Here is a 14,206-nt window from a genome sequence, read left to right as displayed (position 1 = left end):
TTGTGTAAATGTAACTTTGTTGCATCTATTCTGTTTTTTTTTTTTTTGTTCAAGCATCTCTTCTGTTTATAACATTTAACTGTTAAAAGTTTCTGAAATCTGAACAAATAAGAGTATATTCGTTCTAGGCAAGAGAGATATGTGCCCTTTTGACATAACCATTTCTCAAGTTAAGGTTATAACAATACTAGGGTCCCCCCGCCCGTAAGATGATCAGATTGTGAATTATAAGATGATCTTGAAACTAAAGTATTAGTATATTAATCTTAGTTGTTCGTATGTCGCGTGTTTTTTTTTTATTGGAGGGAGAAATGCATGAGAGTTTAATGGTTTGTCTGATTTTTGTTATACGTTGCTAAGTAATTGGTAGATATATTAAATTTAGGATTATGGATGCCTGGACAATAATAGCAACTATTGCGTCAGTTGTACAAATTAAATAGTGTTTCAATGGTAATGACAAAAGAATGGGTTATATGTTATTATATTTAAAAATATATATATTATATTATACTCATGTATTTTTCCATCGACGTTATAAAAACATATGTCCGCGCATGGGAAACACAAAAGCTTACTATATAGATACGTAACTAACGATAGAAAATCCTATATATATATTTTTTAACACATACAATGTAACATAAAAATTTAATATAAATAATTATAGACTAACCGTAAGAATAACATAAATAATAATATACTAACCGGAAGGTTAACACCTCATAATTAAAACCGAACCGAAATGCATGCCGTTAAAATTAAAGGGCCCATATAATGGGGAATATCCAAAACAGAAACATTCAAATTTGCGAAATCAAATAAACATGCATAAACATCATGTAAACGATAGTCTGAACATTATTAATTGTTGATATATCTCAACCAGCACGTGCCTTCTTCGCCACCTTTGACGCCCCTGCGCCAGTCTTCTTACGCGCCTTACTGGTTCCACCTTGATCACCTGCAGCAGACGATGGCTCGATGGTCGGACTGGCATCATCATCATCGTCGTCGTCATCATCTCCCTGTACAATATGCAAAAACGTATATGCAACCAGCAAGGAGCTAATTGAACATCACGATACACACATAACTTACATTGTTCACAACGTCATCTACTGGTAGACGACCATGATCCTCAGCAATACGTGTTATGGTGAATGTCTTGTAATGCTCGGTAAAGTTAAACGCAGTGACCCTCACTTGGAAAGTGTACGTTTTTCCTTCCGTATCTGCAATGAACGGGGGTAACCTAGTGTCCTCAGGGTTCACACCGTCTTCAGCCTTGTAAAAAAAAAAAGATGAGAAGTAAGATTTCGTTGACATCACGAATGTAAACAGTTATGAGTCATACCAGCATTTGTGCAGCTTCGCTTGCTCGGATACTATGCAGCTTCGTTAATACACCATCGAACCATACGAATACTCCTTCCGCAGTATCATCAGATATTGCCATCTCCACACGATAGCTATATGAAGATGGTAAAGGTGAGGTCAGGTCACCAGCAGACGTGTAAATCCTCATATATAAGACGTGATACTTACCGTAGGGCCCCAACAGCATGTGGATTGTTGCATACTCCACACGTGAATGCAGACTCAGTCCGCTGTAATTTTTTACTGCATTTTGAGCAGGCAACATAACACCACCCCTTATCTGTGTCAATCCGGACAACTTTCCCAGTGCACAGAAAATCAATCTCCTGCAACATATAATCAAGACTCACATGAAAAGCGAACACTGACACTACAGATAAAATAATACAAAACAAAACCAACAGCTATTATACCTGAGATGCAGTAGAAACGATGAAACTGCTGAGGTCAGCGATGGTCATAGTCTCCACCTTCGCATATGACTTTAGCAGTGGAGCGGCCGACGGCAGACCAGTATCTCTGGCGACCAGCCTACGCAGAGCATAATGATTAGGCAAAGAACAACCGAACACACAAACACACGGCTGATTAACGACATTCATACCTGTAGAATCGAGCAGCTCCTGCTATAGTCTTCTTATCAAAATACACGTGCGTTCCAGACGTAGCGTTAAGAAACAGACGACCTACATAGATGGCAATTTTTCAGGACAAAAGTGTTATGACATCACAGTATACCACACAATTCGATACCTCCGACTATCTTGGGATTGATGCTAGTTACGACCATGACCTTCGGATCAACACTCATAGCCTCAAGCTGGTTATGGAAAGTAACCGCCTGAGAGTCAAAGAAGCTTAAAGTGACGGTCTCATCACTGCACATATCAGAGAATCAATTGACATCAAATATATTCATCACTGCACATTATGGAAAAAATAAAACAGCATGAGAGTCAAAAATTTACCTTTCCAGCTTCAGAGTCACCATAACACGATTCTTCTCCTCTGGAGGATCACAAACCGTGCTCTTCACACTCAATATCTCACATATGATGTCTACATCAAGTTCAAAGCCGGTATCATTTTCTTTATAATACCAGTCTGATCCTAACTCTATACTCAAAATATCAACAACATATAAGTACGTGCTACTGTATCAACATACCTGGTAGCTGAGTGTTTGTATTGGCAAGACCAATTAGCTCCTGTTGGTTACGGAACCGGAATGCTTCCTCTGGCAAGGGGGAGTCAGGTTCAGTCAACAGTTGGAATGAGGTAGTCTCGCTGAACCGGATCATCAAAGACGAATCAGTGAGCCGGAAATTCTGTGCGCATCTGGAGACATCAAAACCGGACAATGAAAACATTGTTCCGGCAAGGAGCCTATCCCGAAACTGTGGAAGACGGCCAGCACTGATCGTGACTTGCATCATGGTTGACTGAAACGCAGATAAGAATCCATCAGTTACATAAGAACTCAAAAGTAATTAATTATCTTTATAACAGGAAGACAGAACCTATACTAAACAAAAGATCAACGACAAACCAAATCAACACTGACAATCACAGGAAGACAAAACCTATACTAAACCAAAGGATCAACGACAAACCAAATCAACACTAATAATCATAATTTTAAAGTACGAAACGACTGCGATAGGATGAACAACTCACGTTGACATCGACCATGAGCAGATCCATCCACATCAGCTCACCACCACGCTTAACGTTCTTAGCCTCCCAGAATCGAAGCAGTCTCGCCTCCACAACGGATGAGCACCGCCCAGTCTTGAGATCGGAAAAGAAAACCTTTGTCAAAGCCATTTAAGAAGATGATGAGTAAGTTCTGAGTATGAGCAAGGTGTGAGATTAGGAAAGCGTGGAAAGCGCATCTGTGAAATCGAAGTATATTTATACACAATATAGCCGATGAACGGCTCAAGAGGTTGATTTGAGTGGGGTAGGAATTAAATACGATTAAAGACGATTAAAAACATAACCGTTACAGGTTCTGGACGATCGATGCGCCGATAGAAGACGAACGAAGATCAGGAAGGGAGCAACTGATTAGGGTTTTCCGTATAAGATCTGTGCATATGGGCCTCGTGAAGAAGAAACCTCTGGTTAGCGCGTGAAGCCCGTTCAGACAAAAACTTTAGTGAAACGGTGCGGATCCGACGTGTCAGCGCGAGGGAGCTCCTATTTCCGACGTGGAATCCGAGCTGGCAGCCTCAGGATGGATACAATGCTTCTTTTATATATAAAGATCTTCTATTAGTGAAAAAATAGAATCATAAACACAATCAGAAGCTCACATTGTGAACAAACTTCGTCTGAAACATCTACACTTTGGATTGCAAGATTTATTCTTAAAACTTTCTTTTTACAGAATAGGAAAGTTCAGAATAATATCACAGGTATGAACAAGAGCCACGTAAGGATGAAAACAACCAAAGAAACAAAGCAGAGTTTCAAAAGCAAAATGCGCGGCTAATCCGATTTCATCTTCTTGTACTGTTGTTGTTAAGAACATGGTGGAGCCGGAATGTTTCGCCTTGGTCTCCATTCATTGACCGCCTTTCCAAACAGCAAACTGTTAGCTGTCTTAGCAGCATCTCCAGATGGGAATGCAAGTGACACGCATCTTTCTTGTTTGACAAAATCGCTGCATTCACTGCATCAGCAACTAGTTCCCTCTGCGAGTCTTCTAGGAAGTACCCCACCGGTGATTCCTCGGGCTTTGGATAAACAAGCAAAGCAAAGCAGTCCTGAATAACCAACATGGAAATCGAGTTAGTCGTAAGAGACCAGCAAAATAGAATCTCTCTACGTTTGAACCAGATCTTGCTTGAAAGAGGCAAAAGGAATAAAGTTGAAGGAGTCAGCAGTACCTCGATTATATCTTGAAACTCGGTTAACCCAACAAATTTGGCTAACTCGAGTCTGCCATACTTCACACCTTCTGCAAGTTTTCCTACCTGTTTTCCAGAACCACAAATTAGAGAACAAACTCGATGTTTCTTATAAGACACAGAAAAACTTGTGAAAAATCTTAAAAATGTGAAACAAGATGTATAAGGGAATCAAGAGCATACCCGTACAAACTCAATAAACTTTTGACAGTGAAGGAGGAAACAAACTACAGATTTATCGTCCTGCAGTAAGTACAGCTAGGTTAGAGTTGATATCTCAATCCTGCAAAGTGATTATCTTAGCAATACAAAATAAACGAATCTCAGTTCACCTGTACAATTTGGGGATACGAATCTTGGAGATTAGCCAGAGCAGCATCAATGTCACCATTCCTCACAAGCTATACCAAATGAAGTATGGACCGGTCAAAACCAACCAAACAAAGCAATAATTCGTAAATTTAGAAGATCTTTTTTTGTTGAACTATAACCAGTAAAATTTTAGGCACAGTAGAACTCTTTCAATACCTTTCTAAGAGTTTTTCTCTGATGCAAATCATCCTCGTCATCAATAGCATTCTCTTGAGCTATAAGAATTGGAGGGACTGTAGTTTTAGTAGCAAGGTTGAAAGCATTGAGCGTCTCCTCATACCCATAGTGTAATAAGTAGGACTTTACAAGCCTAATAATAAAGAATAAAACTTTAGATAGATAAAGCAGAAAGTTGTTTCAAAAAAAAAAAAAAAAAAATAAAGCAGAAAGCCATTTGTTGCTTATTCTTGTAAAAAAGGCATATTTTTTCAACTTAGGTAACAAAGTTGAGAAGGAGTGTACTCACCCATAACCGATATTTGGAGGTATGGATATTTTTTCGATAGCCATTTGTTGCGTATTCCTGGCTGATGTTTCATATCCCTGATAATACATAAAGAAGGCAAGCCTTCGTCAAAACTTTATTTCGAACATATACGTAATGCAGAGAGCGAAAGGGGAAAGATTTATATCTATATACGTATAATTGGAGGGTCCAAGAGGTTTGATCACACAGTAAAAGTAGCAGATGCATGTGAATAGCAAACATGAGAGCAATTTGTACGAAGAGAACCACTGGAGTAGATTTGTACTACAGTAGTTTTACTCCTGATTACACCAACCCCACCTTTATAAAAGGTAGGACCTAGAGACTCTACTAATAAAGTTTTAATAGGACTTTTCTCTTACCTTAACATCGAAAACAAACTTCTGCTTCCCAAAATTGACAGAAACCCTGCAAAAATTCGAAAGAAATGCATTGCGTAAGTACTTCTACTCCTGCACTGAACCCGTTTACAGAAACGCAACCAACAGAGGAGAAACTGAGAACATACTCCTCATTTTGGCTATGTACAGCTACAGTAGGGAATAGGTGACCCTTTATGTCCTTAGGGATTTTCCCCACTAAAGCTCCGTTTTTACTGGCATGAGAAAGTAACCAAATATGTCAAAGGGCAACAGGAAAATGGAATCGAATTAGTTAGTTCTTACGTGAAAAAGAACTCCTGCGAAGCGTAGTTTATACCACCACCAACAGTATCACCTGTCGTATAAGTTGGACCAAAGGCTTCACCTGTTGCCTTACCTCGGTATATATTTCCATCGTCCCCATGATAGCCACAGGTATTCACTTCCCATCTACCATTAATAACAAATTAGACACATCATCCGCATGATAGAAAGACAATAGCCACATAAGCTCAAATTCTATAATAAACATAACTTGTATCAAAGGCATCCTATTTCAAATGAGCCACAGAGAGAACACGACCTCTTTATGATAAAGCTAAAACCTCTACCAAAAATGCCAGAGTGATCAAGCTAAGGGCTAAAAAGCTTATGTTAAAGAATCTTGTTTTCAAACCAAGAAAGCTAAAAGGTTTACCCAGGTTGTCTCCGCATTATAAAGCCCTCCTTAGTGAAACCAATAGCGACTTTCCCTTTAACACCAGCATCCTTAACAAAAATCTCGAAGTAGTAAGTAAGACACTTGAAGGAAGCAGGTTTATTAGCTTGAGCAACGCCGACGTCGTAACCGTGTAGATTCGCGTTCGTGTACTTGACGGAAAGCTTATCGGGAGAGACGATCACAAACCCGCCTGCGCTGTTAATTGCGTTAAGCTCCGTCGGCGATTCTTCACCTTCATTATCCTCCATGGCATCCCCTCGCCTAGTACCGGAGAGACGAATCTTGTCTAAGAATTGCAAGATCGGATCTCGACGATTTACGGCGGCGCTGGTCTCGTCGTTTTCGTTGCGGCGGCCGTTGGAGGAACTCTCCGTCATCCCTTTTTTCGATACCTATCGATTTCTTCGTCTCTCTTCCTTTCTTCATACACTAAACTTCCTCGCTAATCTAGCATTTGTTAGACTTTGACTCCATTTTTGTATGTACAATATTTTATTGTTTAACTAGGGCCTCCTTACTTCTCCTACCCTTTTATCCTTCCTACCCTTTTATCCTACCGCTTCCCAAAATAGCATTTTTTCATTTATTTCTTTAATTAAATAAATCAACCACAATTCAACTACCTACATGCCGCACAAGACAACTTTAACCAATGAGAGTTCAGTTGACCCACATGTCCTTCTTCTTCCTGGTACTCTCTCCTCCTCTTCAATCTACATTAAAGTGTCGTGTATATCATGGGCAGTGTTTAAAATATATGATTTGATAAAAATTTGAGAGATTTAAAACGATTTCAAAAACTGTGTTTAGGGCTTTCGGGTATTTTTTACGTCCGTTTTTGATGAATTTTTTGCAGAAATGTTATTAAAACAAGTGTATATCTCGGCTAATGTAAAAAAAAAGAAGATCCAATAAAAATTATGAGAGATTAAAAAAGATTTTGAAAACTGTGTTTATAGATTTTTGGTATATTTTATGTGTTTTGATGATTTTCTGTGTGTAATTTCATTTAAGATGAATTATACATCATGTGTAATGTAAAATCCTAACAATTTCGTCTTAAAAGCGGATTAGTTAGTACAAGGATAAGTTCTGGGTATTACTGGTATAACTAGTTTTACTAAGCAAAATAGTTTTAATGGAAATACTAGGATTACTATATTTATATTTCTTACTAGTATTTCTAGTATTACTATGTATAGTAATGAATTAAATTAGTATTAGTAAGAAAAAATTGTACGGTGTGAAAACTAATTCTAAGCATCTTAATAATGATAATTCTAATGATATTTTATTTTATTTCAGGAAAATGCAAAATCCGCAATGCACAATCATTTGTTTTGATTATGGTGGATATTATATGAAAGGTGGGGCTGAAATAAAATGGATATCGGGAGATGGTGAAGGAGAAGATGAAATTCACACGATTGTGTTGAGGAAATCAATGGAGGAAATCACTTACTCTGGTTTGGTTGAGCGTATTTGCAGAAAGATAAAGGTAGATGAATCTAAGGTGCAAGTGAAGATTAGTTACTTTCCAATGATATTGTATTCATACAAGCCATCATACATCTGGAATGATTAAGCCATTTTTTGGTTATCTACTGCAAATAAATCATGAGAAGTGTAGAAGTATTCTACATGTGGAGTTCATCAATGAAGAAGTGCAACTTTCAGAAGAGGATGATGAAACTGACGGCTATGTCGGTCTATCTGATAGAGAGGCTATAGAGGCTGTGATGAGAATGGTACTGAGAATGATGAAACTGATGTCTATGTCGGTATATCTGATAAAGAGACTACAGAGGCTGGTGATGAAGATGGTAATGGTGGTGTGCTTACTTTTCACAAAGACATTGAGATGCATGATGGTGTTAATTAGAGACGGGATGATGGTATGGATTTGGTTATAGGTCAAGAATTTATAACCAAGGAGGCAGCAAAAGTTCTTATTCAAACGGCGTCATATCAGAAATCTTTTGAATTTGATATAATTAAGTCGGATACTAAGAGATTTGTGGTTAAATGTCGAAGAGCCAAAGATGGGTGCGAGTGGTTTGTGCAAGTTGAAATGTTAAAGAATTCAGATATTTGGACGGTTAGAAGTTACATCAAGCAACATACATGTTCTGTCGTTACATGAACATTGCCTGATAGAGAGGCTGGTGATGAAGATGGTACTGAGAATGATGCAACTGGTGATGAAGGTACTAGTGGTGTGCTCACTTTTCACGGAGACATTGAGATGCATGAGAATTTCACGGAAAGAGATTAGCATGTGTTTGAAGATACAAAAGTAAGACCACGAGTTGTCTATTAGCCACGAGATGATGGTACATGTTTGGTTTTAGGTCAAGAATCTAGAACCAAGGAGGAAGCAAAAGTCCATATTCAGACGGCTTCACATCAGAAATGTTTTGAGTTTGATATAATTAAGTCGGGTACTAAGAGATTTGTGCTTAAATTCCGAGGAGCCAAAGACGACTGCAAGTGGTTTGTGCGAGTTGCAAAGTTAAAGAATACAGATCTTTGGACGGTTAGAAGTTACATCAAGCATCATACATGTTCTGTTGTTACTACAAGAACACTGCCTGATAGAAGGAAAGGCACATCACAAATCGTTGCATCTGTTTTGGCTCAAGATTATCCTGGTACATTTGACACACCAGTTCCCAAAGTTCTGATCGATTTGGTTCATCGAAGGGTTGGTGTGCATGTATCATACACCTCAGCATGGAGAGGAAAAAGAGAAGCTTCTAATGAAGTGCGAGGAAGTCCAGAAGAGAGTTTTACTTTATTATACTGTTATATGCACATGTTGGAGCAGACGAATATTGGCACAAGAACTCGTGTGGTAGTGGATGAGGCCAACAAATTTAAGTATCTGTTTCTTGCCCTGGGAGCTAGCATAGATGGGTTCAGTGCGATGAGGAAAGTCCTCATTATGGATGGAACACACCTCAAGAATGTTTATGGTGGAGTTCTCCTTGTTGCGACTGCTCAGGATCCTGATCATCACCACTACCCAATTGCGTTTGGTGTAGCAGATGGTGAGAATGATGAAAGCTGGATATGGTTTATGGAACAGTTGAAATCAGTGATATCCGATGTCCCGGGATTGGTATTTCTTTCAGATAGAAACAAAAACTTGATCAAGTCAGTGCGTCTAGTGTTCCCTGAGGCCGAACATGAGTATTGTATATGGCATTTGTCTCAGAATGTTAAAAGCCACGTTCATAACAACAAAGATACTTGTGCGTTCAAGTTTAGAGAATGCGCATACACTTATACGGAAAAGGAGTAACTGGGGAAGGATGGTTAATGAGTGCCTTAAAGATGACGTTTGGAATCAGCCAAATTTCGTAACGTCTCCATATTTCTGTCATTGGTAAGTAGAAAGCCAGATGATAAGAAACAGATGCTGGATTCCAACATGATATGGTCGGATAACAATCAATTTACATAAAATCGGTGGATAGTACGGCGGTAAGAAGAAAAGAATATGTACTTCGGCGACCACAAATTCAGATCGTAACGGCGGAGTATCCAAGAGAAGAAGACACGAACTCTGAGTGTTTCAGAGATAGGGATGAAGATCAGAAGTCAGCCACGGAACAAAAAAGAGAGACGAACCCAAAAGATCCATTTTCGCGTAAAACACTTGGGTTCACTCTATTGGGCTATCGGGCTGTCTCCACATAGAATCATAAAGCAATTTTGTTTCCAAGCCCAAAAACACATGGACATATCAGTTTAATGAAATTAAGCCCAAATCACAACGAAAGATATGAGTTAATGAAACGATGTGTATTGAGTCAAGGGACACGTGTCGACTCGGCAGCGTTTGACTTATTGACGTGTAATCCCACGTGGAGGCACCAGGAAAGAGAAAAATATTCTTTATATATATAAATAGATAGATTAGATGATGGTTAACACTTCATTCATACAAATGTTAAATGATTGTGGAATGTTGTAGTTTCCATTCTTTGGATAGGAAAGAGAATTTTTTTAAGGATGGGATACATTAGTTATATTTATATATGAAAAATTCAATTGTTAAATGTTATTTGGATTGAGCAAGTAGTAAATGAAGACTGGCATGAGAGCTTCCCTTGTTCGTTTGTTTAGTATTTACGTATGTGTTGATCAGTTCATTGTCTAGTCTTAGTAGATATCTTCGGACTTTAACTCCAAATGCCCCAAGTGCTCTTAAAAAATTCTCAGGTGCCCTTTTAATATAATATAATTTCTTTTTTTATTTTATTTTAAATGGATAATATGGATAAAGAGTGGTTAAAGACGAATTGTCCAGTAGTGAACTATAATATTTACTATGGCCCAACCTAAATATCCGACCCACCCAAACCCAATCAAAAAATCCGACCCACCTAAAACTAAACGACTGTGTTTCGTCCCAGACCTAAATCCACCCCAGTTTCCTCTCTCCTTTCTCCCTCTTTTCGTTCTCCGTCTCCTCTCTACTTTGCGATTCCGAAACCCTAGCCTCTGTTACGTTGTGCCTTAATCCATCAATCTCTCCCTCTCATTTCTCGTGTCTCAACTCTCTATTTGTCTTTGTGTTCGAGTTAAACCCCAAACCCTAGAGTCGAGAATCTCTTAGTTTCTTCTTCCTTCTCCTTCAAAATCGAGTCTTCATCTTCGTTCCTTTTGGTAAGTGATTAGTTTCCCTTTGTTTGGTTGTTATTAGGTTGTTTTTATTAGTTGATTTGGAAAACAAATTTGGGGAATTTGGGACCAAAGACTGATGTTTTTTGTGTATTTCAGTTTTGAGTATTTACATTGTTGAGATGCCTTATAATCAATGTTGTGTTGTTATTATCCGATGTGAATTTTGAGTGACTGAGTGGTTCTGTTTGTATTGTCTTGTACAATAATCTTTGGCTGTGCAGTAATTTATGTTATTTTAGTTAGTTGTTTTGGTTTTGATGTATTGTGAATCAAATTTGGGGTTTTAAGTTTGTTTGTTGTAAAGATTAATTGGTATTGTTATGCTGTTTGCATTTGAAGTCGGAGGATTGAGTTGTTGTGATTAACATCTTGTACAAGAAATGAAGGGCCAAAAAAGAAAGCGTCCATCTACTAGAGGTGGAGTCTCCACTAGAGCTAGAAAGACGGTCTCAGATGAGAATGAGCCGGTAGGAGAAGACTGAAGAGGTAGTCCATCAAGAGAGTACTCCAATGAGAGAAACGAGTGTAGTTTCGCTCTCACTTGATTCTGAAAGTGAAGACATATGCTGTATCATCAAAGGTATCTTTTGCATTCATTTTAATTATTGTTAGTGAGAAAGTCAAACTAGTTTTACTTGTTTTAGTTTTCGTACTAGTTTTACTAGTCTTACTAGTTTAACTAGTAACGATAGTAACGAATGACTAATACATATATATTATGATTGCAGACAAGACAACCACCACATACCCTTGAATTTTACATCAAGAGCACGGAGTTCACGAAGACTTGCAAGATTCAAACCAAGTGCTTTGTGAAGAACACAGTCGATGTGATTAAGAAGCTTAAGGAGGAGGTTAGTTGGTTCACAAGCCATCCTCAGTTTCGTCATTTTTCCCACATGCCTGATGAAAAATACCGAAAGCTCCAAGGAATGTGGATGTTACTCTTGCGCACCATTTGTACTGAAGAAGAAGATGTTGCATGGTTTGCGGTGAATGGTGTGCCCATCCGCTATTCTACGAGGAGCATGCACTCATCTCTGGCTTAGATTGCCATGAGTATCCGAGGAAATATTTGAAGCTCGGGGGTACTAAGTTTGTGGATTATTACTTCGGTGAAAAAGAGAAGATCAGCATAAAAAATGTGGAGCAGAAGCTGTTGTCTATGAATTCATGTAATGATAGATTGAAGATGGCTGTCTTATTCTTCCTTGGTCGGGTTATCAGAGGAAAGCCAAAGGATAACTGACCAGTAGACCGGTTCATCTTAAGGATTGTGGAAAATTTGGATGTTTGCAGAACAGTTCCTTGGGATCGGCTAACATTTTAGGATTCAATAAAGGAGATTAAGCATATGATGGAGCTTCTGACGAGTGAAGTGCATGAGGCATGCGGTTTTCCTGGATTCATAATTTTTTTAGAGGTAAAGCATACGATTTAGTAAAATTTTAGTTGCTTTATAACCGTACATCTGACACTGAGACAATTTATTTCTGTAGGTTTTGGCTTTTGAGTGTATTCCCAATCTGGGGAAAAGATTTTGACTCTCTTCAGACAGCCCTTGTGAAGATTGTCCTAGGATGTGCAAGAGCCGGTTTACAAATAGTAGCATGAGGGGTTATCCTTTGGAAGATATATATGCTGCGCTTGGAAAAACAAAGGTATATGTATATACTTTTTAGTAGAAACTAGCAGGATAGAATATTTAAACTGATCTTTCTGATTGTTTTTATTTTCAGGTTAAAAACAGTGTGTTGGTTCCAACAACAAGTGAGGAAACTTTGCTGGCTTGTATCATTGATGAGGAGCAAGAGTATCACCGTGAGGGAAGCACAATTGATACTTGGAACTACTGACTAAATGTGAAGCCGAAAAAAATTTGGTGGAAAGAACTATATTTAACAGATGTTGATGCACATGTGTTTACAAAGAAGAAAGACAAAGCGAAGGTGAAGTCAGTAGAAGAATCATCCTCAATTCAGGTTTAGAGCAGAGTTTGAAAGGTCTAGAAGACAGGATTGTGAAGGCAATGGGAGAAGGATTTGATAGACTTACCGCAATGGTGGAGGCAAAGCTGGAGGTTATGGACTCAAGGTTGAGTTTCATTGAAAAGAATCAACGAATTCCGAAGAGAAAGGATAGGAAAATAGAACGAACAGTAGCTTCTATTGAGAGTAAGGGTAAGAGAAGAGTCGTGGTGAAGCAATGGATTTTGATTAGTGGGATGCTGGTAGAGATTATGGTAAAGATGATGGTAGAGATTATGGAAAGGAGGTTGGTGAGAAAGGCAAAGAAAACAGTGAGACTGGTGAGAAAGTTGAAAACAGTGAGACTGGTGCGAAAGTTGAAAATCGTGAGGATGATGAAAAACTTGAAGAAGATGTCGAGGAGGAAGAGCAAGAAGCTGAGGAAGTCAAGGAAAATAGTGAAAATAATGAGGAGGAAAAAGAGAACAGTGAGAATTATGAGAAAGAGGATGATGAAGAAATGGAGAACAGTGAGTATGATGAGCAAGAGGCTGAGAGGAGGAGAGTAGAGGCGGATGCAGCGTGGAGGATAATTCTTTCTGAATCTGACAATGATGAAGATGTGGAGAAGAAGAAAAAGGTTTGACCAAGTGAGGAAAATAAGGAGAAGGACTCTGAAAACGATGATGAAGAGCAGAAGAAAGAGGCTGAAAACGCTGAGAAACTAGAGAAGGAGGCTGAGAAAGAATCCGAAGGAACTTTTACACCACTACGTGGTAGGATAACGCCATCAGCAGTAGAAGCAGAGAAAGCTGTGGAAACAGAGGAAAAAAACAATGAGGAAGAAGCTATGGTAACTGAGAAAGAAGCTATTGAGACTGAGAAAGAGGCTGAGTAAGCTGAGAAGTCAATTGAAACAGATGTGGAACAAGATGTGGAGGAAAATGCTGAGGAAAGTGATAAGAATCCTGTGGAGAAAAGGAAAAAGATGAGGAAGTTGTAGAGTAGAGTCTCACCGAAAAACATGCTGAAATAATGGTGGAGGAAGCTGAAAATTCCACTGACGAAGAATTAGAAAAGCCAGAAGAAACAGCTGAGGAATTGGTGGAAGAATCTGAAAAAAATAGTGGAAGTTGTGGAAAAAAAACACCGAGAAAGAAGAAGCAAAATTCAAGGAAAAGGTGACATACCATGGATTTTACCCATTATTAGCCATGGTATATAGCTGTTTTAAGATATATTTACTACTATATAGAGTCTATTTAGAGTGTTTACAGGTTCATGGACGATTTGGAGGAAAGTGGTGATTT

At 38.6% G+C, this 14,206-nt stretch overlaps 4 protein-coding genes across 4 annotated transcripts; 1 reads left to right on the top strand and 3 right to left on the bottom strand.

Annotated features, from left to right (window-relative positions):
* Positions 1 to 41: 41 nt before the first annotated feature.
* On the bottom strand, positions 42 to 3,488 carry LOC125587697. Its single transcript, XM_048758687.1, has 2 exons — positions 3,058 to 3,488; positions 42 to 2,822 (listed from the first exon to the last, which is right to left on the bottom strand). Exons 1-2 carry the CDS (start codon positions 3,205 to 3,207, stop codon positions 2,532 to 2,534), a joined length of 441 nt encoding a protein of 146 aa, XP_048614644.1. The 5' UTR covers positions 3,208 to 3,488; the 3' UTR covers positions 42 to 2,531.
* Positions 882 to 2,371, bottom strand: LOC125587217. Its single transcript, XM_048757422.1, has 8 exons — positions 2,349 to 2,371; positions 2,134 to 2,258; positions 1,985 to 2,066; positions 1,794 to 1,911; positions 1,549 to 1,706; positions 1,358 to 1,472; positions 1,102 to 1,287; positions 882 to 1,028 (listed from the first exon to the last, which is right to left on the bottom strand). Exons 1-8 carry the CDS (start codon positions 2,369 to 2,371, stop codon positions 882 to 884), a joined length of 954 nt encoding a protein of 317 aa, XP_048613379.1.
* A 189-nt stretch (positions 3,489 to 3,677) lies between the features above and the next one.
* Positions 3,678 to 6,741, bottom strand: LOC106406831 (ran-binding protein M homolog). Its single transcript, XM_013847569.3, has 10 exons — positions 6,214 to 6,741; positions 5,820 to 5,966; positions 5,663 to 5,749; positions 5,517 to 5,562; positions 5,134 to 5,210; positions 4,824 to 4,977; positions 4,628 to 4,696; positions 4,479 to 4,538; positions 4,275 to 4,361; positions 3,678 to 4,151 (listed from the first exon to the last, which is right to left on the bottom strand). Exons 1-10 carry the CDS (start codon positions 6,612 to 6,614, stop codon positions 3,885 to 3,887), a joined length of 1,395 nt encoding a protein of 464 aa, XP_013703023.2. The 5' UTR covers positions 6,615 to 6,741; the 3' UTR covers positions 3,678 to 3,884.
* Positions 6,742 to 11,309: 4,568 nt separating this feature from the next.
* On the top strand, positions 11,310 to 13,794 carry LOC106404114 (uncharacterized protein At3g43530-like). The gene is made up of 7 exons (XM_013844863.1): positions 11,310 to 11,396; positions 11,658 to 11,928; positions 12,484 to 12,590; positions 12,669 to 12,750; positions 12,861 to 13,009; positions 13,150 to 13,536; positions 13,594 to 13,794. The coding sequence occupies exons 1-7, from the start codon at positions 11,310 to 11,312 to the stop codon at positions 13,792 to 13,794; spliced, it is 1,284 nt and encodes a 427-aa protein (XP_013700317.1).
* The last annotated feature ends 412 nt before the right edge of the window (positions 13,795 to 14,206 follow it).

This window comes from Brassica napus, chromosome C5, assembly GCF_020379485.1.
Source record: "Brassica napus cultivar Da-Ae chromosome C5, Da-Ae, whole genome shotgun sequence".
NCBI lineage: Eukaryota > Viridiplantae > Streptophyta > Magnoliopsida > Brassicales > Brassicaceae > Brassica > Brassica napus.
Note: the sequence above shows the minus strand (reverse complement) of the source record. Positions and strands in the feature narration are given on the sequence as shown.